The 27,964-nt window shown below is 35.2% G+C and overlaps 1 protein-coding gene across 1 annotated transcript in view; it reads left to right on the top strand.

Annotated features, from left to right (window-relative positions):
• The window catches only part of KCNH8 (potassium voltage-gated channel subfamily H member 8), a 396,752-nt gene that overhangs the window by 226,542 nt on the left and 142,246 nt on the right, over nt 1–27,964 (top strand). The window contains exons 6-7 of the mRNA XM_077130036.1: nt 10,990–11,147; nt 14,815–15,022. Of these exons, the coding sequence (XP_076986151.1) occupies nt 10,990–11,147; nt 14,815–15,022 (366 nt within the window). The remainder of the gene's footprint in view (nt 1–10,989; nt 11,148–14,814; nt 15,023–27,964) is intronic.

Below are 27,964 nucleotides of genomic sequence, written 5' to 3'. Positions count from 1 at the left end.
TGCTTCCAGCTTCTGGTTTCAGCAGCTTTCCTTCTCAGATCTCTGCAGCTTTTTCTGTGAGCTTCTCTTAATATCATCTCTTAGCTTCTGCATATGTTTTACTCTGTTATAAAGGACTACAGTAGGAGGGTTAAGACTCACATCTCAATTGAGAGAACCTAATCAAAATGTCCCACAGGATGCATTAAATAAACCTGGCCTTTTCTGGAGTATACAATAGCTTCAAATTACCACAGCCATCTATAGTCTATCTGTCCCATGAAACTCTTCAGATACAACAGGTGAAAAATTTTACTCATCATCCTCTCCCCCTAAATCACATTCCTGTTTCCTTCCCAGATATCCCCATATCCATGGTTGACCCCATTAGCTGTAAATTTAGGACTACACAGATTCTTACCACTCCCTCAATTCCCCAGTATAATCACTCAAAATCTTGTATGGTCCACCTCTTAACCATCTGACATACTCTCCTTTCTTCTCAGTCTTACTGCCTCTACTTTAGTTTCGATCAGTATCATCGGCTCTGGCTGGATTACTACAACCACTTCTTAACTTCCTTCTCTGCCTACACTCTTCAGATCTATTTACTATGCTAGAGCTACTCTCTCTACTCAGAAGACCTTGAGAGAGAATGAATAAAATATAGACACTATTTTGGTACCAAACTTTCTTTTGGTTTCAGTGGTCTAGGCTATAACACAACTAGGGCAAAGAACTCCTCTGTGCCCTAACTCTCCCATTATTGCCTGGCTCTTCTTAAGTTACTAAAAACAGATCAGGATGGCTTGATATTATTGATCTTTTTGTGATTTCAGTGTGCACAATGACTAAAATAGACTGAATTATTGAAACCACAAGTACAAATGCAATTCTAGCACAACAACAAAATACGGGCAATTTCTACTGATGGCACTCACAAAAATAAGTATGAAATCAGATTGTGCTTTAGAGAGAATATTTTTCTTTTAATCAAAAATGGTTCCATTATTTCAAATATTGAATAATTTATTCCATTTAGTCTTCTAGATATAACACCAGATTTATGGCTAAATTATATTCAAATTTTGCTTTTAAAGTCATATTTTATACTGGAAAAACTGATATCAAACAAATAAGCCATTGGAACAAGATAGAGAGACCAAAAAACATCTACACATATATGATCACTGAGTTTGTGACAAATGTGTCAACGAAATACTTTTGGACAAATGTAATGTTTTCAAAAATCATGTAGAATCCGCTCAATATCCACTTAGTAAAATACAAATCTTGGCCCCTGTGACCCCCTTTATCACATCATACAGAAGAGTCAACTGTGGATAGACTATAGACCAAAATGTGAAAGGTAAAGCAGTAAAATGTTGAGCATCATTGTAGAGTATCTTAATGACCTTGGGGAAGACATAAGTAACCCAAACAGGATGCAACTCATATCCAGAATATATAATAACAACTCCTAGAATCAGTAAAAAGTACCTGAACTGACATCGCATAAAAGAAGACATTCAAATATACAGTTAGTATGTGTTTAATATCATTAGGAAAATGCAAATAATTTCACTACCACTAGAAGGGTTAAAATTTTTAAAAGACGTAAATTACCAAGGGTTAGAGGAAGATATGAAGCACCCTGACCTTTCATACACCACATGGAAGACTTAAATTAGTAGTCTCTTTGTTAAACTCTTTGCCAGTATCTACTAAAGTAGTATATGTTCATGCTTTATCACTCAGCAATTCTACTCATAGAATCAACAAATGTACTATATGTGGAATAAAAAGATAGATAGATAGATTTCTTAAAGCATTAACTGTAATTGCACAAACTGGAAACAACCACAATTTCCATCAACAGCAAAGTTGGGAAATCAATTTCCATATAGTTGTGCAATGACATACTGTATAGCAGTGAAAACTACTGAACAAGATACAAAATGTATGAATCTCATACATGTAATGTCAAGTGAAATAATCCTAACACAAATTTACACAATACTTGATTCCTTTGATAGAATGTTCCAAACTAATTTAAGCAAAAGGAATCTTTGGTAATCAAGACAATGATTAGTTTTGGGGGGTGCTGACTGGGCAATAGGGTGAAGGAGACGTCCGCTCTTCTGGCCCTGTTTTATAACTTTACCTATTGGTGGTGACAAAAATGACTTAGCCTTGAGAAAATGTATCAATCTGTGCACTAAGATTGGTCACTTGACAGTGTGTATGCTACTCTTGAAATAAAATATTAAAAATATGTTTTTAATATGCATTTGTGTATGATAACCTAGAGTAGAAATGCTAAAAATGATCTTTTTTATGACTTTAACTAAATTTTGAAAAGCAATTCATAGATATCAGTAGAAGACTCCCTTTCCTGGGCTGGACGAAAAGGAAGAATGATTTAAAATGTTCTGGTGGCAGCATGCAGTGTGCAGCCCAGGGACAGTCTCTTTAAATTCAAATTCCAGCTCTTCCAATTCCTAGTTGGGTAAGAACAGAAAAGTGAATTCTTTGAGTCTGTATCATCATTAAGCAAATGTAATACTTGCTTCATAGCAACCACATGAGGGTCAGAGTATGTAGTATATAAAACACCCAAAATACCCCCTGTAACATAGTAAGAATCTAATAAATGTTAGTTATTATTATTTTATTATCATTTTAATTACTATTAATTTTATTTGCACACATTCCATATCCATCAAACACATACTTCCTGTCCCTCTCTATCCCCATCCTCTGGTAACCTGTAATCTACTTTCAGTCTGTGCAGATTTGCTATTTCTAGTCATCTCTTTAAGTGACATTATACAACATTCGTTCTTTTGTGTCTGGCTTATTTCACTCAGTGTAACATTTCCAGGCACTTCCATGTCGCATTGTGTCTCAGAATTTCATTCTGTCTTATAGCTGAATAATATTCCATTGTACACATAATCATATTTTGTTTAACCATTCAACTGTTCCTGGATATCTGGGTTATTTCCAACTTTTGGCAATCATGAAGAGTGCTGCTCTGAATATTGGTGTACAAGTATCTCTTTGAGATCCTGCTTCATTTTCCTTGGATATATTCCTAGAAGTAGAATTTCCAGGTCATGGGTAAATCTATATTTAACTTTTTTGAGGAATCACCATATTGCATTTCACTATCATCATTTTAACACCATTTTAATGCTGTATGCATCATTTCTGTAAGGTAGCAATACAAATAATAGTATTGATAGTGTCAATGTTATGTGATTGTAGATAAGTCACTCATTGTCCCTGCTTCTCAATTCTGAAGCCTGTGAAGCAGTAGTAATAGTAGTGGTAATAACAGTGGCACTCACGCCTGCTCAAGGGGCCACAATCCTAGGAGTCTCAATGGGTTCTACACTGTTGGCAATTCTGTTCTCTAGCCTCTGAATCCCCATAGGTTAGGATGGGCTAGCCTCTTCTGTGCTTACAGGAAACCTTGGAACCTGTGGTCACAGTAGCATATATCACAGTGTTGTTATCTCACTCATGCTGTGTGTCCACTGTGGGGCAGCTGTGGTCCCTGCCTTATGTGGTCACTCAGGCCCAGGCTGACAGAGGCTCCATCTGGCCACATACTTCCATGATTGTTAAGGAAAAGAAAACGTGAGTGATTGTTCACTGGCTTTCAGATCTTCTGCCCAGGCTTGTTGCAGGCTAGTCCTGTTCTCACACTTTGGACCAAAGAAAGTCACAGGGACATACCTAATCTCTTCCTATGGTGGGAAAATACAAGAATACCCAGAGACCCAGCCCCTGCATTTCCCAAAAACAAACAAACAAGCAAAGAAAGAAAAAACAAACAAAGAAAAATTCAACAAATGATGCTGCAATAATGAGATACTCACATGGAAAAAGAACAAAATGTGACTCTTGGCATAGAGCATACAAAAAAAAGAAAAAGAAAGAAAAAGAAGAGAGAGAGCCAAACATATTTGGTAAACAGTACCGAAGACACCATCCATAGATACTCAGGATATTTTTTGCCTTGACTATGAAAATACATGTGGAAGGTCCTAATTAGAGTGCGAAGTGCTATATAATTATAAAACATCTTGTTATTTAATCTAATATATTCCTCTCTAATGAGCACATATGTGGGATTTCAAGATTAGGACAAACATTAATCATATTTACACATTTTTTATTCTTGTTCTGTCTTCATTAATTCTAAACTTTGCTCCCTGGATAATCAGTATTTACTTCAGAAATTAATGGGCTCCAATTATTAATTTTTAAAATTATGTGATTGAACATTACAGATAAGATAGTCCTTATATTTTCTTGTACTTGAAGGTGGAGATTTTACACCTGATGATTATAACTGTAGATGGAATAAGTATGTCAAAACTTTCCATAATTAAATAAGCAAATGCTTTCTTTCAAATCATGGGTTTCATTAGGTTTGTTTAATCATTAAGTTAGTTTTATTTTAAATGATCCAATAATTCCAAAGTTCAAGATCTAATTTAGAGTTCCCCATCACAGAAAAAGTGAATAATTTACAGGGAACCAAATTAAGTAGTCTTTACACATACCAATGTGTGTATTTAAGGAAGTATGTCACATGGAAGTCTTTTGATATGGTAAACTTATGCAGTAAAATAAAAACAATGTAGGAGGCCAGTACAATATAAATAATAAGCCATGGATAATAGTGGGTAATTTTCTAGAGGTCCAGTGGGAGTGTGCCCTGCCTCCTCTGACCCTGCCAGCATATACAACTAAAGGTGGAATGACATCTGATAATAAAATCATGAGAGTCCTTGGTTATCAGGCAAAGAGAACCTTCTTTTGAGTCCCAGGGCTGCTGCCCAGGGCAAAGCACATAGTGCTTCTTCAATAGCAATGTTTTTTATATTGCTTAAGGATGTCACAAAGCTGAAAGGTACAGGTATACTTCAGCTTTTCCAAGAAAAAAATAGGAGCAGTCTATTGGTTGAGTTAATTTATATTAAAACAGTAGGAATTTAAGTTCAGGAAAGTTCACTTCAGCGAACGGTAATGTAAGACTTTTGTTTCTTTTTAAATTTCCCTTACAACTTAAGTATTAAAACCTAAATTAATGACTAGAAGCATTGTATTCCCACCCAATTGGCAAAAATTTTAGCCTGATAGCATCAGACTATGAGGTAATCAGAACTCTGAAGAACACTGCTGGTAGGAGTTTGCACTTCTGTCTTACCAGACAGGCTATGCCTGGGGTGGTAAATTTCATTCTAAGTACCTTACTCCCCAAAAACCAGTAGGCAACTAAATGGGTAGTGTTCTTTCCTCTATTGTGTTAAAGACTTGAAATTTCCTTTATAAAATAAAATTGTTGAGTAAGCTCACTATGTAAAATGGATAAAAGATCAACCTGAAAAGAAGGCCAAACCCTTTCTTCCGGGAGAATTTGTTGTGAAAGCCACCAAACTCGAGAATACCATCAGGAATGTAAAGAGGCTGAGAAACCATATCTCTTAAGAGTTACATGAAATAACCAGGGATATTCAACTTTGGGGACAGAGAGAAGAGCTTGATGACCGATCTCTAATATTTATAGGAAGAGCTTTTGTGCATGAGAGGACAATGTATTCTGTGTTGCTGCTGAAGACAAAATGAGAACCAATGAGAGGAAGTTACAAGGAACTTACAAGGAAGGTATTTGAGTAAAGTAAGAACTATCTATTGATGGACATGTCCAACTAAGCTGGTGCTCTCTCGCTGTTGGTGTTCGCTGTTACTGGAAGCATTCAGTGACCAGTGAACCACATCCTTACCAAGGATGATGAGAATAGGATTCCTGCATTCAAAGAGATATTAGAATAGAGGACTTTCAGGTCCCTCCCCCCTATACAGGTCCATATCATGAAGATGTTAAAGGTCTAAACTTTTCAGAGTCCATCATGATGACATGGGTCCCATTACCCCAAAACGGAAGACAATACCAGCATCTACCATGCCTCAATCCACCTTGTTGCCGCCTCCCAACCTCACTGGGTCTTATAGACACAGTTGTTCTTAAAAGCTGCCATCCTTTATTTTTCATAAATCTCTTATAGAAGGGACAAATGCTGACAAGATGAGCAAATGTCTAGTGGTGTGAAAATCTCATCCACTGGTTTTAGCAATTGATTGCAACAATTTTTAGGATTGTTAGGCCCTCAAGACTTGACATTAATTATCTCTGTTATTCATCCTTCCCACACTTTATAGCTCAAGTTTGCTGTGACATCATACTGTGTTAGGAGGAGTGCCTTGCAAGCAATGACAAAAGATAGAGTATCTTTAGAATATTAGCCGGCAGCTGGTTTAGTTAAATATCTTTCTACCCACGCTGTACTACATTGATTAATTTTTAAAGAAATGGCTAAATGAAGATATTAATTATTTGTGTGTAGTGCATATGCTCTTGTGCACACCATTATATTTTAATTTGCTTTTTAACGAGTATGCCAATATAATTCTAAAATTATTTCCCATCTGGCATACATGCGAATAAGGAAAAGAAATACACTAATTTGTGCCAGATCGAATTTAATTTTTTTTTTTTTTACTTTCTAATTACATAGTTCTTGAGGAACTCAAACTAGAAAAAATGGACTTAACCTTTCTACTTTTTTAGCACACATACATAGAAATTTAGTGTAGGAGAGAAATGAAACACTCACTTTTGTAGGTCTGGACAACATGAAAACTAAATATGTCACAGTAATTTCTCTATTGTATGTCTTTTGTTAATCATGCTTCTGTTAAACTGAAATACAGCAAGGGAAAATGATCATCATGCAAAATAATTGTCATCTGAATCATCATTCAATTACATTTTTATCGTTTTGGTGGATTATGTGGCTAAATGTTCAAATTTTCGGAAACACTGTGAACTACATAGAGTATGCATGATAATTCTCTATTACTCTACTCATTTACCCACTACCCTTGATACTATTATCATGTGTCATAAGAGATTGTTTATAATATACAAACACATGGGCACATCAACATTTCTAGGTGGTAAATCCTTATTAATTAATTGCTACAGTTTTGGAATATTTTTCCTGATTCAACCTTTCTCTAAATTTTGTACTTATGGACAATTGCTAATATACAGAATTAACAAGCAAAAATACATATAAAAATGTAGATACTGGTGAACACGCTTTTATGTGCTTTATATTGAAAAATGATATGCTTATGTTTTCTAGATCCCTCTAAATGAGAACCAAACTACAGCCTTTAGGATGAATTATGGTTGGTATGGAGGAGACCACACTCTTCCTGTAACTTTAAAATTAACTGCTAATTTAATTAGACAAAGATACAAAAATCTTATGGAAAGCAAGAAAGTCATAGGGAGAAGCTCATCCAGTGTTTCCCTTTGTTCCATGATTCTTTCATGGGGGATGCCAGATCTGGAAAGCTCTTTTTCCCTTACAGCAATCTACCTCCTCCTCCCAAACAGGAGCACACACTAGCCATTTCTGCCCATCCATTTAAGGGAATATTTGCAAGCACTGAGTTCCTCTGGTTCTTGAATACCACATCTTTATTAATGGTGAGAAAGCAGAGTGGATTTTGAGTTGTCCCTAAGCAAAATGAGGTTGATTTCTTACCCATTAAAAGAGTTGAAGTGGGAACCTCTTGAACTAATGACTGTGAAAACTGCTTTGTGAACCACAACATAAAGAAATATGTCTATTCTTACATTCATGACAATAGTCTTTTAAAAATCACCTATCCAAAACTGGTAATAATCATTGGACAAACCTGAGTTCTTTGTACAATTATACAATAGTCCTAGTCATCTAGAAATGTAATTCGTATCTAGGTTTTCCTCCTGAAAAAATACCTAACACTACTCATGTTTCTCAAGGAAATTTGTATCCATAGATTCTAAGAAAAGCTTTTACTCCTTTACTATTACCACTATTTTTGTATAAAAGCCTTATAATTACTTCTTTTTAAATAAAATTAGCCTATCTTTTCATTCGATTAGCTCATTTGAGTAACAAATTATTTTATGAAAGCTTTCTAAACATGATACTCTAATAACGCATTCCAAAACTACCTTATCTGTTCAGGACTCTACATAGCTTTTAGAAATCTTGGCACCATCAATCAACGAAAAGCCATTCACTTCATTCATTCCTCCTGTTGATGGGAATGTCCCAGATGTGTAGATGGTGGCAGTGGATTTTCTTTGAGATTTGGGGTAGTTCTCGTAATATCAGTTAGTAAATATACAAGGAATTTGTCCCTTAATTTTATAGTGAATTCGTGGGCTCACTTGATCCCAGTTTGTGGAAACAAGATCATAGAGAGCCTAGAAAGTTATAGAGAAAGAATGAAAAGTGCACGTGCTCCCAGAACATCCTAATGGCATTCCTCAGGAGCTCCTCCCTGGTAGCCGTACTTCCATGAGGCATCGGTCTTTTGTCATGGTTGCATTTTCACTCTGCAGTGGAAATAGCTGTGGGATTGCTTTTATCCTTTAAAGTGGTTTATCCACTAGCTTCATCTTTTTGTATTCTCAGTATTAACAATGGCAGTATTTGGGTATTTCAGTAAGACCATTTTAAAAATTGCCTAACTCATTAAGAGACTAACACATTTAAGGGGCAAAGAAAGGGTCATCTAGAATTTGCTTCCAGATCTGATGTGTGATATATAATGTCAGATATATAACGCTGATTTATATTAAATCACCAAAACCCAAAGCAGTAATTAGAACTTGGACTTGAGTCTTGTTCCTTCACTAACTAGCTGAGTGATTTAATCCTTTCATCATCTTGTGACCTTGGGCAAATCACTTAACTTCTTTTGTACCTTTGTTTTCTCATCTGCAAAAGAGAATAATAAAAAGTGCTTACCTCTTATAGTCACTGTGAGGAGTAAATGAGATCGTGATTATAAAACATTCCTGGGTTCATAGTAAGAAAATAATTGTTATGTCTAATAATATAATGGATTTATATTAGCATAGTTACTCTAATCTCATCTCTCAAGACTGTAGTGAGGACCAAATGGCATTAAAATGCTGTATTTGTTTTGTATTTTTTTTGCTCCATAAAATATTGTCACAAGTTTAGCAGCATAAAACCATGGGCACATGTATTATCTCAGTTTCTATAGATCAGAAGTTCAGGAACAGGTTAACGGGATTCTCTGTCCAGGGTCTTTCATGACTGAAATAAAGGTATCAGCCAGGCTCTTTCTTTCTGAAGCTCAGGCTTATCTTCCAAGCTCATGTGGCTTTTTTTGTTTTTGTTTTTCGGCATGGGCAGGTGCCGCTCATGTATCCTTTTGAAGAATTTAGTTTCTTGTGGTTGTAGGACTGAGGTCCTCATTCTCTTGCTGGATTTCATCCTGAAATCATTCTCATCTAGAGGCTGCCCGTCATGGCCCTCTCCACAGCATAGCAGCCAAAAGGAGCATGTCTCACTGACTTCCAATCCCTTGCCCCCACCTGAAGAAAACTCTCTGCTCTTATTAGGTTAGGGCCACCCAGGGTAAGCTCCCTTTTTGCTACATAACATAACACAATCACAGATTGAACTCTTATCATATTCACAGGTTCCACCCTTAGTTAAAGAGAAGGGATTAAACAAAGGCAAAGATTATTGGGGGTCATTTTAGAATTCTAATTCTACCTCCCACAAATGTGAACATGAAATGAGAAGTATAAATTTTACCTAAATGTAAAGTGAACCTTATTGTGACTAGTTTTTAGTATTATAATGATTATACAGCATCAACAAAATCTTAATCTCATATGTGACTTCTGCTTAATTCTGATGGTTTAAATTAGCTGCAAGGTTGTAAGTCATTTGATAATTATGTAACTCAGAGCTTAATGTTGGCTCCATAGCTCCTTGTGTTCTTAGTCTCATTTACAAGGATCTTTACTCCTTTCCTTTCCTCCTCTGATCTTCCTCACTCCTCAACAAAAAAAAAAGTTTCATGGAGAAATTTGTTTCTATTGGAATCAACCCATAAAACATTCAATGCTCACCACCACTCCTGAAATTCCCGAGTGCCTTTTGTACTCAATCTAAAACAAACTGAGGAAAAGCTAATATCTTCCAGCTTTTTAATGATATTTAGCCCATGAACTGAGATATTTATTCACAAGCACAAGAGTGAGGTTAGCATGACTGTCATTGGAGCGGTGTTCATTAGGGCCCATGCATATTGTGAAATGGTTGATAAATATATAGTAAAAGAACGAGGTAGGCCGAGGTTGAAAATGGTTACATCTCATTCATTAAAATGGAATGGAGAAATTCAACCTAGAAATCAAAACAAGGCACTCCTTGTAATAGGAGTGTCTTAAGGACAGGGATGAATTCCATAGCCAAGCAAAGATTAGTAAAACTTTGGTACACAGAATTAGGTGGTACTTCATAAAATAAAATAATGAGCTGCAAATTATATCTATGTTAAAATTCCATCTCTGCCACTGTTGGTAATATAAACTTGAAGGTTTTTAAGGCCGTTTCTTACTGTTTAAAATGGAGATAATACTGTCCATGTCTACTTTTGAAGATGTTCTGAGGATTAAGTGCAACAACACATGCCAAGCTCATAGAATGTCTAATATATAGTGAACATTTAATAAGTGTTGACTTTTTAAATTATTGTATTATTCCTTATTTAATTATCTTAGCATCTGCCCCCATGTCTGTAACATAATAGGTGCTCAAAAAATATTATACTGTCTTCACCCTTCCTCAATACATGTTTCTAATTTGAACTGGATCTGTGAAAGAAACATTTTGAATATTAATCTGAAATAGGTTGAGGTTACCATTTGTCTAATTTTATTTAATTTTATACACTTTTCTTCTTCTCTTCCTTTTTTCCCTTTCTTGTCTTTTCTTCCTCCTCCTGCCTCCCTCCCTTCCTTCTTTCTTTCCTTCCTTCCTTCTTCCTTCTCTTCTTCTCTCTCTCTTCCTTCCTTTTCTTTCTCTATCTTTTTGTCCCAAGCAGATATAATTTTAAATTTCCGAACAACCTATGTCAGTAAGTCTGGCCAAGTTATCTTTGAAGCAAGATCAATTTGCATCCACTATGTCACAACCTGGTTCATCATTGATTTAATCGCTGCCCTGCCTTTTGATCTCCTATATGCTTTCAATGTCACAGTGGTAAGTAAAGCGCCCCCTTCTACATGAGCTCTACGGTTGGTTTTTATTCTGTGTTTAATTTTCACACATTCGGGTTTAAAGGTTTGTGGTGATTTGTTTTCTTTAAACAAATTAATAAATCATTAATACATAATTATATATATTAATTAGATATACATGATTAACAAATCATTAATAATTAATGTCATTAATAAAGATGCCAAAATGCCCAGTGACACTCAGGCCAGATTCTTCACTTGAGGAAATTACTTCCTTTGGAAATTTGTATTACCTGTTTCTAGCTATTTAAATATTCAAAAGCAAGATATGCAAAAAAGCTGAAATGTATCATAAATACTGACTCACTAAACCCTTAGATAAAGAAAACGTAGGAGGAATCACTTTATATCACTTAGGCAGATATTTGCCTATGGAGTTTGATGAAGAGTTTGAAGTGGTTTTTTTTGCCCTTTTATAACCTTTAATTTCCTACCTGTTGAGCAATTTATTATTCATTGTCAAAGACAACAGAAGACCAATTAAGTTAGAGAGAAATGCTGAAATTAAATAATTCAACCACTGCTTAGAATTCCTTGTAAAGATGTTGAAAGGAACAAAAACCTAAATTCCATGTTGTCTAACATAAAACTTGAGTTTCCTTTAATTTGCACTAGCTTGTGTAACTTTCCCCCTCTTTCTTCAACTAAACGATTTATTCTTACATCTCTTCCTAGGAAAGAAAACTCACTGGTAGTAGTAGAAAAGTTTACTAACTAATACTTTTAAATGTGTTAAATGCTTCCTTATAAATAGGAAGGTTTTTGGAGGTGTTTGGGGTGCAATACCATTATTGGACCATTAATGCAATTTGCTGCTAAGTAGCCAATTTTAGCATATAAAAATTTACCAAACATTAGTTTAAATTAAACAAGTTGCCTAGTCATTTGAACTCCCCTGTAGAAATCATATTCTCTATCAAGAACTCAAAGGCATAGTTTTCATTACTAAAGTGATCAATATTTCAAATATAGTCGTTAATTACTTCTGAAGGAATAGAACTCTAAAGGGAAGAGATTTTACAATAGTATAGACCTGTGAATTTTATTAATTGCCTGTACAATCAAATTGTTCTTTTCTTCTCTCTTTCTTTTCTTTTCTTTTCTTTTTTGAAGTTGGGAGGCTGAGAATGTCAACATTTTTAAGAGGTTTATAACTCACCTGAAAAGAAAGCTCTGGTGAAGATATCTAGTATATAATATTAATTAATGTTACCTTGAAAAAAAAAGTTATCCCAGCTTTTTTTTTTTCTATTTTTTTGGGGGGGTGCATTGCCCAGGAATCGGACCCTGGTCTCCTGCATGGAAGGCGGGCATTCTAACCCCTGAACTACCCGTGCACCCCTTATCCCTGCTTTTAAAAGTGCTTTTTAAGATTGAGTTTGACTAGATAAGTGTACTATAATGAAAAAGTAATGACTTAAAACAAGGCCTTTTCAAAAATGCAAAAGAAATCCAAAAGAAGTATATAATTCACAAAATGCTACATAAAAATTTTCAGAATTCTCTTGGCCAATTGTCAATTAAATGGTATTTAATATGATTCTGATCTCAATTAATTTTCTGCTTTGCTACTAAACATCAGTAATATTTTGTAGTGTTCTAGTTCTCTTTGAATAGAAATATGAACATATAATAATTATATTATATTGAATATATATAAAATAAAATATATAATATATATTTATGTTATTTTGCATAATTAACACCCTCATTGCCTAAAATGAAGCTGATGAGGAATTTTTGAAATGGTCTAATTATCATATTTAGATAAAATCTAAATACCTGTCCTATACTTTCACTGCTCCTTTTTCCTTTTGCATTATTCTCTCTTGTGACATCTGATATCTGACAGATGCTTTGTAAAGAGTGTGTTTTATAGATCAATATTCATGTCAGAAAGAAAGGAGGGAAGAAGACATCTCTCTGATCAGTGATATGTTTTCTTCTTTGTACAGGAATACATGATCATTTAACAAATTGGCACATGACTTTGTAATTCTCCTCAAGTAAGTCAGCCAGGTTGAAATATTCTATTTGTTCAGAAAAAGCTGTCCAAATATCACATTTACTTCCCAGTAAGTAAAGAAAGTTATAGAAATAACTTATGAGTCATACAACGACAGCAGAAAGAGAAAAGATGGAAAGAAGGAAGAAAGGAAGGAAGGAAGGAAGGTAAGAAGGAGAGAAGGAAGGAAGGAAGAGAGGGAGGGAGAAGAAAGAAAAAAGAAGAATAAACATTGGACTTCAGATCTAAAATGTAACCAATTAGCATATCTCAAATAGGTGATGTTCAAAAACGTGTTTGAACCACCAAAAATGTATCGAACACTTTGACTTTGTCTCTGCCCATGATTATTGATGATAATTGTTTTAAATATAACTTGCATCTTTTATTTATTAAATACCCACTATACACAAGTCATTATGAAAGTCACTGTGAGAGATAAGTGGATGAATCGGATGTAAAAATGATGATATACTGAAGCAAAAGCATGAATACTTAAGATTTTATATTTGAGTATAAAATAACTCAGATGATTACAGTTCAACACAATGTTATTGAATATCTATTGTTATGCTGCAGTTGGAGTATTTTAACTTAATTTATTCATTCATTCATTCAAGAAATATTTATTGAGAACTTACTATGTGTAAGCCTGTTTAGGTAAGGAAAACGGCTACTGGAGGAAGGAACTAGAAGCCAACTGATGCTGGCTAATTACAAATGCAAACTTCCAAAAACTGCTGACTCTGTTTATAATTCTGTTCTGTAAGATAAACACTGATCTTAGATAAAAACCACTTAGTCAAACAGACCACTTTCTTTCCCTCTGTCTCTGAATCTCCCAAAGAAATTAGGTAAGGTCAAGGAACTCGTCAAACTATTTGCATAGGAGTTAGTTATTCGTCTTTTCTATTTAGAATGCAAGCTCACTGAGGGCATGAAGAGAGGATAGTTTACGTACACCAAAGGTGTTCTTAATAGTGATATTGACCATTTTGGTTGACACAAAAGTGCACATTTTAAAATTAGGTCCTAAAATCAGGAAAATAGCCAATCTTCTCATCCCCACCCCCAGCTGTAAGTCTACTGCTTTAATGCATGCAAAGACAAGACCTAGGAGATTTTTCAAAACTTTTTTCCCACTTGATTTTTGTTTCCTGAGCATGTTTGTTTGAAAGACAGTTCAGAATGCCTATGCTTTAGGCAAATTTCTCTGTTCATTGGTATATTAAAAAGAGGCTCGTATAGCCCATGGGCAGGTACTTGGGAGCTGAAATCACTTAAGTTTAATGGATCAGATTATTAAAAAAAAAAAGTTATTTTCATTACCACTTTCTAGGACTCTCCTTCAATTTATATGAATTCTTGTTATAAAGTAATTCCCTACATGGGGAAAGGGAAAAAGGGGAGATAGAAAGTGTATAAGAGAGTGGAGACATCTGATTTTAATCTTGATATCATAACATGTTGCAGTTGTATCTCCAAATAGATAAAATTATATGAAAGAAGCAGTCACAGAATTAGAATCATAATTTGAGAACTTTCCAGATGGCCGTAAGTTAACGTGACTGTTGTGTGCATTTAACCCATGAGCCTAGCTGTGCTGCTTTGACTCCTACCACAGGTGTCTCTGGTGCATCTCTTGAAGACGGTCCGGCTGCTGCGTCTTTTGCGTCTCCTGCAGAAGTTGGACCGCTATTCTCAACATAGCACAATTGTCCTGACTCTGCTCATGTCAATGTTTGCACTCCTTGCGCACTGGATGGCATGTATCTGGTATGTCATTGGAAAAATGGAGAGGGAAGACAACAGCCTTCTGAAGTGGGAAGTTGGTAAGGGCTTACATTTATCACATTTTCCATTTTTCAGCTGAAAAGGAAGATAGATTGTCTGGAATTTGGAGAAGATGAAAGATGAGTCTATAAATATATGCCCTCTGACTTTCAAGTTTGTCACATGTTATTGTTTGTTTGTTTATGATACAAGTAATTTCTTGGGAGAAAGTTTTATGGAACAACCATATGATTTTTCATAGTAATGGTAAGCTTTCGAGCTAAAGTAAGTATTCAAAATGACCAGCAAGATGATAGAAGTGTTCAGAGGGCTAAAGTGTGATCTTAATTTGACGTGTTTTAATGTAGATGCGGGATTAGTAACAGTAAATTATTGAATAACTGGCCTATGGCCTATCATTGCAATATTTTAAATCAGAAGAAAATAGTTTCTTGTACTAGAGGTGGTAAGTTATAAGAAAAGATAAACTTTTTTTCTTTTAAAAAACAAAAACAAAAGTTATCATAATGGCATGTTTTCCAAATTTAGTGTACTTCGAGAATTTGTGATAGCAGAGAGGACTGTATATTTACAAACACAATTTATAAAATTTTGTGTTCCCATATTTCATGGAAGTTTAAAACATATTTTCCAAGTGTTACATAATTCTGCATAAATGAATTTGAAACGTTCTGCACAGGAACACATTTTTAACTTATGATAATCCCAAGAAATTTATAGAAAATGAAAATCCTCAAGACTATAAGTTTTATGCTAAAATATCTGTGTTCTTCTCAAGTCACACACACTTTAGCGAATTATCATAGTATCCTTTAAGGATACATTTTTTCTTAACCTGAAGCTTTATAAAAAAGAATCTGTTTCTTAGTTGGCTTCGAAAATCCTTCACTTATCTTCTCCACCAAAACTCAATTTTGAACTTTTGAAAGAAGCTCAGACCTTTGCACAGGATAAAGTCACAAGAAACTCCCAAGAGAGAAAATGCTCTAACTTCTCATACCAGCATTTAGTGGCATTAGGCATTTAGAACATCCCTGGGTTAGCTCCTATAAATGCCACTATCTCACCATGGGGCATATACAAAACCTTCAAAGGGCATCATTGAAGAATGTGCTGGAGATCTTAAGAAAGCAAGTTCAAGGGAGTGAATCCACTCTCTAGATTCTTAAAAATACCCTTGTACATCTCAATTTTATCCCTGTGCTATACAAAGCAATTGATGTGTTCTGATCATTTTCATCTCAGAATGATTTTCTTATCTTCCTTATAAAGGCATTTTTTATATGCCCTACCTGTGGGCCCCAATTCTAAGAAACAAAGGAATATGCTTAACTATCTCAATTTTATAGCTCAGTTACACAAAGTAACTGATGTGTTCTGATAATTTTCACCTCTGAATGGTTTTATCTTCCTATACAAACACTTTTTCTATGTTTTGTTTGTGGACCCCAGTTCTCAGAAACAAAGGAAAGGGAGAAATGAGACTGAACAGAGAAAATAGAAGTAACCTGAATAAAGAGTATATGAGTTGAGAATAGAAGAGAAAGAGGCATGAGTTCTTACAAAGGAGGATCAAGATCTGGAATGTACTTGGATTAAAACATTTTCAGCCCCTCAATATTGTTTCCCTTTCCAAAACTTTGTTATGAAGCCTCCTTCTCACATACTCTAGTGCCATCCTAATAGTATTTAGTAAATTATGACATTAGCTCTCTGCCCTTTGTTTTGAATCCATATTAAAATTCTAACTTGTGGTCAACCACTTAATTCCTTTTTGGACCTGACCTAATTTCCTTCAGGCCCCAGACCTATACACTTAGATTAATTTGCAAGGCTTGTCTAGTCTGAGAGTCTCCAGATAGAGAAATTCAGTTTATTCACACCCTCAAATTTAGTTAGGTGGGGAAAGCTTTTTGTTTCATTTCCAGCATGCCAGTCCAGCGGCAGATGTATAAAGTAGCTGTTATTGTTTTTCTTCCCAGAAATATGCATAGGTATTTATTTTCCAAGAAAAAGAATCCAATCACCTGGACTGCTTCCTTACTGCCCTCTTCCACTTCCATTCTCTTTCCTAGTGTTATGGTTTAATGTAATGAACTGGAGTTTCCATGTTGGAACGCAACACAAAGAGAGCATTGGCAGAGTGTGGTGGTGGGAAGATTGTCGGGCTGGGATCAGTAGATCTCTCCTTTCAGCATGAATTCACCACTGATCAACTGTGTGATTTGTAGTGCATTCTGTTCACCTGTTTGGGTTTCAGTTTTCTTATATACAACATGGAAAAATCTCATTATATCACTTGAAAATCTTCTTCAGTTTTCATGTTTTATGATTTTAATGGAAGAAAAGACCCAGCATTGTTTGCATCACATTTTGCTTTGCTTCTTATCATGGCTCAGTATATGCATGAGGTATCAGTAGCCACTGTCCATTGCTAAGTAGAACAAGGGAAAGGGGTGGGTCAGGAAGAACATCCTATGATCAGGGTCAAAATGCTTTAGTTTCTTGTAGCTGTTGTAACTAGTAACCACAAATCTGTTGGCTTAAAACAATAGAAGTTTGTCTAATTTTGGAGGTCAGAAGTGTGAAATCAACTTCACTGGGCCAAAGTCAAGATGTCAACAGGCTGTGTTCTCTTCAGAAGCTCTACAGAAGAATCCATTCCTTACCTCTTCCAGCTTCTGGGGAGCTGTCAGCGTTCTTTGACTTGTGGACACATCGTTCACTACCTCTGTGGTACCATTGCCTTCTGCTCTGCTGTGTATCTAATATTCCTCTACCTCTCTCGTATAAGGGCACTTGTCATGGCATTTAGGACCCACTCAGATAATCCAGAATGATCTCCTCTTCTCAAAATCCTAATTTAATCACATCTGCAAAATTTTGTCATGGAAGGTGACATTTGCAGGTTCCGGGGTTTAGGACCTAGTATCATTGGATGGCCATTATTCAGCCTGTTACGCTGAGTTAACATTAGTAGGTAAACATTTATCTTTAGAGAATAGATTTCCTGTCCAAGAACCTCTCAGGAATTGATTAGGAAGGAAGCATTCTAATTATATCTGTTAATACTGGTTTATGGAACTGGATACTTGGCTTTCCCTTTCCCTAAAATCACTTGCATCTTTTGCTCCTTTAAAACATTCTCTTAGCTGATCTTTGAACACAAATTAAATAACTGTGACCTTCCCTACCTAATGTTATAATGGAGCAGCTGAGTGTCTAGGCTAATTTAGTTTTTACTATGCAATTTGTCCACTAATAACCAATTTTGCCTTTATTGCTTCAACTATCATGGATCAAAAAATTCATTATTCAAATAAATTTGGCTGGAGAAGAGGTAGCTCTTTATCTTTGTGGCTAGCAAAAAAATGTCCAGAACAGATTCATCTTCCCAGAGGATAAAATAAGCTTCTTTTCTAATCATTGTTAATTGCCCTGAAATGATTGTTTTCTCCTTTTGTCCTTGGCAGATCAATTACACATGGCTAGAGAGATTTTCCACATTTTTTTATCAAACCAAATCAAAGTTAATCTTTAAAAAAAAAGTTGCAGTGTCACTCTTTTATAAAATATCTGTATTTGGAAGGAAAGATGAATACTTGTAGACCCATATCAGGGGCTAGTTATGAAATGATTTGCCTGGTTTTAGATTTCACTTCATATTGTTTTGTTTCTATGCCGTATTTTAAGAAACATATAGGTCTGACTTGTTGTTTCATGAAATTTTAGACCTGGAGAGACCGTAGTCCAGCTCTGATTTTATAGAGAGAAATCCATCTCTAGTTTTATGCAAGTTCCACGATGGAAGGGCTTATTGTCCAATGCATTCACTGCCATAGCCCCACTGAGGCTTACAGTTTCTTCCACATAGAAAGTGTATAAAAACGTATTTATTGTATGAATCAATTTTCAAGTTTGTATTAATCAAAGTTCTCCAGAGAAATAGGACAAACAGTACACACACACACACACACACACACAGAAAGTCAGAATTCCACAGAGCTGTCCACAAGTTAGAAAGTCCGATGAAGGTGAGGTTGAATTACCCAGGAGATGCTGGTAGGCTGAAACAGAGTCAAGAATGCTTCTTTTTGACTTCAGAAATCCTCAATTCTTTCTTTAAGACCTCCAACCAATTAGATGAGGAGATTCCTCTTACTGTTGAGAGCATTTGCCTTTGTTGGTTGTAGATGAAATCTGCCATAGATGTAATCAACTATTTATACAAACCCATTTACTAAATATTCTCACAGTAACAATCCAGCCAGTGCTTGCTTAGCCAAAAACTGGACACTAGGATCTAGTCAAGTTGACATGTGCAATTAACCATCACAAAGGTCATTCAATTCCTAAATGGCAGAAAAGGGACAAAGAAACTAAATCCCCTAACTCCTTGTCTAGACCTTCTAATTTTGAGTATTATGAAATTATAGAGAATAGTGATTTAGCAAATCATTCTGGCTAGGAAAATGGAGAAGATAATGACAAACTTAAGATTTGGTCATTTAATCCAAAAATATGTTGTAAGCATCCATTGCATGCTTGGTTTTGTGTTATGCACTGGTGATACCAAAACAAATAAGATGCTTAATGTCATGAAACATAAAGTGTACAGGGAAAAACAGGAAAAATAATTCAATGGTATATTACAGGGTGATAAGTTATATAAGGGGAATATGCATCGCATGGTGGAACTAAATCTAACTAGCATATCTGCAAAGGTTTTTCAGAGATGAGTTGAGTTTAAAAGGATGAATAGGAAGTGCCTGTTCAAATGCTGAGGAAAGGGCATTTGTGACAGCAGGGACATGGCAATATTAAACAGTCTGTTAGAACCAGCATAAAGGATGAATGTGTGTGCAGTTAGTAAAATAGTGAGGCTAAAGAGGTAGGTAGGTAGAGACCAGATCTTCAAAGACCATTTGTGCTAGGCTTAGGATTTTGGACTTTATTCTAAGACTACAGAAAGCCATAAGGTTTTCTCTTAATCAGTGATCCTTTAAATAAAGAACACCAGGAAACAGAGAGAGATGTTTCTGCTTCATTTTCAATACTGTAAATACCTACCCTATTGGAGTTACTGGTAAAAAATTAAACAATATGAAAAACATTCAGTACTGTGTCTCACACCTAGAAATTGCTCAATAAATGCTATTATTTATTATACAATAATTTATTATATGAAATACTATTATTATCATTTTATTCTGACAATTAGTAGTAATGAAAGAAAGTACCATAAACTATTTCTAGTGAATACTTATTTTACATGTGGTTATTAAGAAATGGTTTGAAAGCATTGCTTTAGGTTTAGTTGTAGTGCTTTTGCATATCATCAAAATAATTTATCTCCCGACTCTCTATTTGCAAATCAGCCTGTGAAAAATTAGTCATTTTCATATAGGCTCACGATTGCACACAAATAGAAGATGTTCCTCAGAGGCTATTATAGGAGACAGGTCCAGCATCCATCTTAAAAGCTTATTGGCATATATCAGCCTCTTATGGAGCTTAGGCACGGTGCTTCAAGGTCAATATTTAACACTGTATTAGAGAGGCACATCACAAGTAAGGTGAACTATGCTTTCTAAAATTTGCGTTTTCGGGTGATTCAGTGGTAGAATGCTCCCCTTTCATGTAGGAGACCTGAGTTCAATTCCGGTACCATGTACCCCACCCCCCCAAAAAAACTGAATTTTGTTTTGGCTTCAAGGGCATGTTTCAGAATGATCTCTTTGGGGGCCTTTATTTGTTTTTAACAAGAAGACTTGGATAAATGTCCACCTAAAATGTGTGAGAAGATCTTGTATATTTCCTTATATACCAATTAATATGAAGTCATAATATTATCATTATTATTACTTGTAAGGTTCAATTCATGATAGGCACAAAGTTGACTTAAAGTCACTGAATTAGTTCTTGAAGTGCTCTCTCAGGATTCTGGACAGAATGTAAGAGTTCTGGCTTTATGCTAGAAAACTTCAGGTTTGCATCTTGCTTCAGGTATTTGCTAGGAGATGACCTCAGTAGGTGGCTTTGCATAAGAAAATCCTCATTTCCTGTAAAATAGAAATGGTTGTGCCTGTCCTCACACAGTTTTGAGCATCAGAGAGGTACTCAAAGCGCCTTTACCTAACATAGTAGGGGGGACACAACATGTCCTTGTAGCAGATCCTACCACCGTCACTACCACTGCCACCATCATCACCAATGCCACCTCTGCTCCTATCATTAATTAAGGCCAATCTTAACTGGAGCCACCTACCAAACTTGCAGCAATGAGCTGTATGGAATTTAAAAAGCAATATGGTTTAAATCTAATGGAAGAAGGCTTATTTCTCTATCAGTCATGATTTCTTTTTGCAAACAAAACCAGAAAGGTAATTCAGGAGCTGGGCAGCTGCCCACAGAATTGAAAGAAGAATAAGAGAATAAGATATGCACTTGTCTCAGTGCAAAAAATCATATCGCTGACATTTCGACGGCTGGGCCCTGTAGTTGCCATGAGTGAGTTCCAATCTTCCCTTTATCTCTGATTCAGTCCTTAAGGGAAAATGAAATTGACCAAGCTTAATTCACGTGCTCGGTCACTGGTTTCCGGGACCGGGAGAGACTCTCCGACCTTACATTTCCAGAGTGAGAAGAAGGACCCCAGGTCTCACTGTGACAATGCACAATGGAGAATCCCCTCTCCAGATACGATAGTCAGCCAAAACAAACAAACAAACAGAAAACATAGCCAGATGTTACAATAACATCTTTACTGTTATGTTTAAAAATAAAATCAGTAAAATTTACAGAACTTTTATCAAAATACTTCTATGAGTCATTCTTCACAGACATTATCACAGCTCACTGAAATCTGGGACTGTGATAATTTTCGATGCATTTTGCTCACTATACTACAGTTTCGGCTCCTTATGTAAGCATAACAGTGGAGTTCTACTTGCCAAACAGCACTTCCTCAGCTAGAGCACAGCTTGGTCAGCAGCTCCCTTTTATAGCGAAAATGTTACCTTCTATTCTTTCTCCACATTGTCTCTCTTTCTATGGCTGTAGCGTGCTGAAATTTAAAATAAATTACCTGCTTCAAAGGTTAGAGATGAGAATATTTTGTAATAGAGAGAAGCTCTTCTATTGCTTAATCTTTTAGCTGGGAATATGTTTATCCGTAGTAGATACTTTATATCTATAGCACTAAAAAAAAAAAAAGGGTTCAAGAATCTAGAGTAGGAAAAAAGGATTAAACCAGGCAAAATTTCCATGGACAATTTTCATCCTAAATGTACTCATCCTCATTGGATAAAACCCATGAAAGCTGCTTGATTTGAAGGGCTCTCTAATTATTAACTGCTTAGCATTTACAAGCATCATGGAAGGAAAAAAGTTGCCAGGTTTATGATAGTGTGAGATGATTATTTCAATAACTGCATCAGCTTTCCCTTGAGAAGCACTCTACTTTTTCATATCCTTTGTAAAGTTTTATAAAAACTTTTCTAGATAGCCCTTATCTGTAGATTCTCATCTTTGAGAGTACATGAAATAAGAGATGGGGGGAAAAAAAGCTTAAAATGAAAAATTTCAACCATTAAAATAGCCCCAGATAGGGATATCTGAACTTAATTGTTTTTAAGTAGTGCTTGTAAACTTCAGTGTGCTCTGGAATTACTTCGGGGTCTCGTTAAAATGCAGATTTTAAGTTCAGCTGATCTGGAGTAGAGCCTGAGATTCTGCATTTTTAGCAAGTTCCCAGGTGGTGCGGATGTTGCCCATGTTAGTCCCACACTTTGAGCATTAAGGCTTTAATAAGTCTTGGGGCTAATGGGGAGTTTTAATTCTGCCAGTTATAAACAGCACTAAACCAGTTACAATCTAGTCTTTCCTATCCTTTTTCAATCCTCATCACATCTGCAAATTTATTTGGACATAACCCATTCCTAATGGACAAAGAAGTTCCACTGAGAAGAATTAACCTCAATGCTAAAGCAACACAACACAGTACTGCAAACTTCATCATCAAAGAACAATTTCTCTTAGTTAGTTCTGGGAAACTAAAATCAAATAGCCTCCATTTTAAAAGAGTTTCCATCCTATTTTGATAAAGGCTTCTAGAAACCAGAAAACATTTCCATCATTGGGAATAAGACTCTTCTTTGTTATAAAGAACAAACGGTTTCTTTTTAAAACCCAGACTTCCTTCATATTTAATTTCTGAGACTGACATTAAACTTTGCTCATTGTAAAAGATGGGAAATAAAGTACATAGAATGCTTAATTATAAGGCTAAATGATATGGCCATTTTAATGGTTGAAATTTGGACATCTAGAGATCAAACAACACAAAAATTAGCTTTTAATTGCATTGTGTTCTCGGTCATTTGAAAGGGAACTTCTGAATTTCAGAGAGCAGACTTAGAGTGGAAATGAACTCCAGTTGCCAGGGTCTGTCAACAGAAGGAAACTCTTATGGCGAGAAAGCACTGAAGTTGCAATATTCCAGAGTACAGATACTGGAGTTTTCAAATGTGCTCACACTTCAGACCAGACACTCTAAGCAACAGTATGTTCTATGGTCATGTAAGTTTGAGAAGTGCAGCAACTCTACCATCCCATGTGAGAACTGGCAAGGAATATTAGCACAGTGTAAGCTTAGACAAATCCCAAAGCAACTGATTAAACTTTATTAAATCCAGTACTGCATAATGAATTTATTTTACCTCAGATTCCTCCATTTTTGCAATGCACATTATCAATAGTCTGTTGACATCTTATGACTCTTGATTTCTAAAGAACATACCTTAAGGAAAGTTATTAAACTCAAATTCAACATCATAATAGGAATAATAATACTTATCTTAAAATTTGTAAAATGGAGGATACCACATGTATCATTTCTCAGTGACTCTACAAAAATAGGTACAGTGTCCTCATCTATAAAATGGAAATTAGGAAAAATGCCTAATTTGGAGAGGCAGTGATGAACTTAAGATAATTTATGAACACAGTTTGAAATTGCAAAGTGCTCTGGAGTCATGAGGAGTCATTATGATTGTGTTATAGTTGATACACACACAAACACATATGCATGTATGTATATAGGTATAAGTCTGTGTATCTATCCCTATAGATAGGTAGATGCAACGGGGGAGAGAGAGATATACATAAGTTTATATATACTCTCTACCATAATCTCCTATCTCTTTTTTCTTCTCCCCATCATACTGATCTTGGTGTGTATGGAAAGCCCATGCACCGTGCATGTATATGAGTGAATGAATGCAAGAATGAATGATAGACCACAGATATAGTTTCTCTGCCATATCGATAGGTCACTCCATTGAGATTAAAAAAGGAAGAAGTTATTAAATCAGTCTCCCGTCTGTCTTTGGAATTAAGTTACACTGAGTCTGTACTTCCTTAGAGTATTCTATCATTTCTACTGCTACAGAACAACATTATCATTGCTCAGTTGGTTAAAAGTGGACTGCCGTGAAGTGCAGACAACAGATTCATAGGAGACCAAATATTAACATTCTGTTTGTTTTTAGATAATCTATTTATTTTGAATATTTTTACTATCCAAATATTTCATATCCTCACACTTGAGCAGGAACTGTTTAGTTTCTCTTCTCTCAGAAGACCTTCTAATACCTGACAGTCATTAAGCACAAAATCTGTTAAGGGTTGATAAGTATCACATATTAAACTGTTAGATTTTCCAATTTATAAAATAGTATCTGGGTGTAAAATGATCTACATTGTCCCTGCCTCTTTAGGAAACATATCTCTGATTTTTTATATAATGACAAACTCACAATCCATAGTTCACTTTTTCTTCATGTCTTTGACAGCCCATTTTCTACTGTTTTAACCTCTAAGAATGAATTATTTAGTACTTGCTTTTCACTGTATTAATTTAAATGGGTGGTAAGTTTATGTATATATAATCATTCTTCTGTTCATGATATTACTAAAGAACTTCCTCATCTATTATCCCAGTCAGGGAGGAACACATTGCAACCTTATGAACCACTGGTCTGTTTATAATTTTAATGTGAAAAAAATATTTAGTAGAGTATCAGAAGTATATCCAGTACTGAGGGTATTGTCTGAATCTAAATCCCTGAACTAAGATAGAAAGTATGACATTTCGAAGTGCTTTTTGGAAAGGACACCTCTTTAACCATTCACATTTATATTTTTCAAACAAAACAAACTAGTTAAATAAACAAATAAACCTTGATGATGAAAGTAAACACCAGAAGCATAGGGTCATATTCCTGAAGTTAGCTGCTGAATATCTGATACTTTATGACTGAGGCTAATTGTTATTCTCTAGTTTAGATGTTGGTTAATGCATAGTTTCTATTATCTGGACTTTGTTAATGCACCTTATAAATATTTTATTGAAATTCTTATACTAACCTCCATATAATGTTTCCTATATTATTTAAATATTTAGAGTTTAGTGGCCATATTCCTCCGTTAGTTTCTTGTGAGGTATGTGATGTTGCAGCGAATCAATTTTTAATGCAGTTTCAATTTTTCCTGTGTGATAGCATTGACAGAAGAGAATGATAAGCAATGGCTCTGCTTTCAGGACCTTAATTTTTCCAGAGTGGAAAAAGAGGATTAGTTATTTCCACCCTTCTTCATTCATAGTCCTGTTGCTTTTACCTTGTTTCCTCACTCAGCAAGTGGCCCAAACATCCTTCTCCTTTTAACGTGGAGATAAACTTGGGTTGGCCCTCTTATAGGATCCATAATATCTCCAAGGAGGTGCATCCTACTTTCACTTTTGCCTATCATCTGGCTTAGGTCACTGGTTGCTAAAACAAACATCATGCAATGAGTTGGCTTAAAGAATGGGAATTTACTAGCTCATAATTCTGAGCCTAGAAGAAGTCCAAAATCAAGACATTGGCGAGACAATGTTTTCACTCTGAAAACTTTGGCCCTCTGGCTTTTCCATCACATGGCAGTCACATAGTGGTGTGTGTCTCCTTTCTCTTCTGGGTTCCACTGACTTCCAGCTTGAGACTGCTCCCCTTGGCTTCTCCTTCCATGTTTAATTTCCTTTGCATATAAGAACTTCAGCTAGACTATTACTCAATGTGGGCACACATGCTATTAGTTATAATAACTAATTATAACTATATAATTATAACTATATATAACTATATAAATATAACTAATTATAACTAATAACATCTTCAAAGATCCTATTTACAAATAGGCTCATACCCACAGGACCAGGAGTTGAGACCTGAACTTGCCTTTTGTGGAGAAATTATTCAATCCCCAACACGGCCCTAGGAGGTTTCTCTTGGCTCTTAAACTCCTGGGGTCTTGCCCTGGACCTAGGCTTCGAACAAATGAGTGTCCTTTGAGTATAGTCTCGAAAGAGACTGTTTTGAGGCCATACATTCCTGACCATTCACTGGCTCCTATATCCTCCTAAAGCAGTCGATGTCTCTAATCATTGGAAATTTTGCCTACCTCTGGCTTCTTCCTTTCTATCCTATTGAATTTTTCTGAGTTGTGTATTGTTAAAGGATGGTAGTATGTTTCTAGCTCAAGGGGTGCCAGAAACATCTGCTTTAAAATGAATTCAGTGTTGGGGCAGGCCACGGTGGCTCAGCAGACAGAGTTCTCACCTGCCATGCTGGAGACCCAGGTTTGATTCCCAGTGCCTGCCCATGCAAAAAAAAAAACAAAAACAAAGATATATCTCAGACCCAAAACACAAATTCTCAGGTAACTCAAAGGTAGGGAGAACATCTGAAGAAGAGAATAGGGGCTTATTTCTGATGGTAAGGGAAATTTATTTTAGCAGGTTTGAGGTGTGCTAAATTAAACATAGCATTTTAATCATACTTAATTATTATGAATTTTTTTTGCTATTACTAGACTTCATTTTTCTTCCATTGACAGTCTAATTTTTTACCAATATTGCAGAGTTTTAATTATTGTACTTTAAAAATTTTAAAACTGTTCTACTCACTGTGCATTTCTAGCCCATTTAATCATTTAGATTAATATTTGAAAAAATTAACCACCCCCCTAAAAAATCTAAATGGGATTTTAATTTGAATTATTTTTAGAAAGATTAATGCTTTTACATTAAGATATTTTTGACATCTAAGATTACGGCATTTAATCTCCATTTATTAAAAGTGTTCTTTTATATATCTAATGTTGTACATATTAAGTTATTTCTAAGAATTATGTATGTTTGTGCTCATGTGAATAAGATCCACTTTCCAATAAGTTTATTCTGGTTCTTATTGGTATAAGAAAATCTGTTGCCATTAAAATAATATTTTATAACAATTTCAAATAACACATATCTAATAATATTTGATAAGTTTCATCAATTCCTTTGAATTTCTTAGGAAGTCAATCAAATAATTTACAAATGCATATAAATTTCTTCCTAACTTGCAATATCCATAGTCTTTTTGGTTACCAGTTTGAAAAGATTACTTATTTTATTAAATATGTACTCCAACTTCACTAAGAGATTTTACTGAAAAGAAATGTTATAATTAAGTAACAGACAATATTATTGATGCTTGGTACTCTACAGAGACATTTAGAACTTTATATTATGTTCCTCAAAGGCACATTTCATAAAAGAACATTACATAATAGAGCAATGCTTAGCCCAGAACTTGGGGATCCTCAGTTCTAGCCATGGCACTGCCACTAGTTAACTGTATGACCTAGGAAAGTAAGCCATATTTGCTCCAATTATCTCTTTTAAAATCAGAAGTTCCAGTGATTCATACCACATCTCAATACTTTTTCAGTTGTAAGACTTTTTAAAAAGTGAATGGATACAAAAGGCTTCTAAACTAATATATCCACATATAAATATTTGAAATAAATTGTAAGTAGTTTGCATATCCCCTAATGTTTCTTCATGAATTCCAGAATCGATGCAGCAAACAATAGCATCCTTGGGCTAAATAATC

Source organism: Tamandua tetradactyla, chromosome 15, assembly GCF_023851605.1.
Source record: "Tamandua tetradactyla isolate mTamTet1 chromosome 15, mTamTet1.pri, whole genome shotgun sequence".
NCBI lineage: Eukaryota > Metazoa > Chordata > Mammalia > Pilosa > Myrmecophagidae > Tamandua > Tamandua tetradactyla.
Note: the sequence above shows the minus strand (reverse complement) of the source record. Positions and strands in the feature narration are given on the sequence as shown.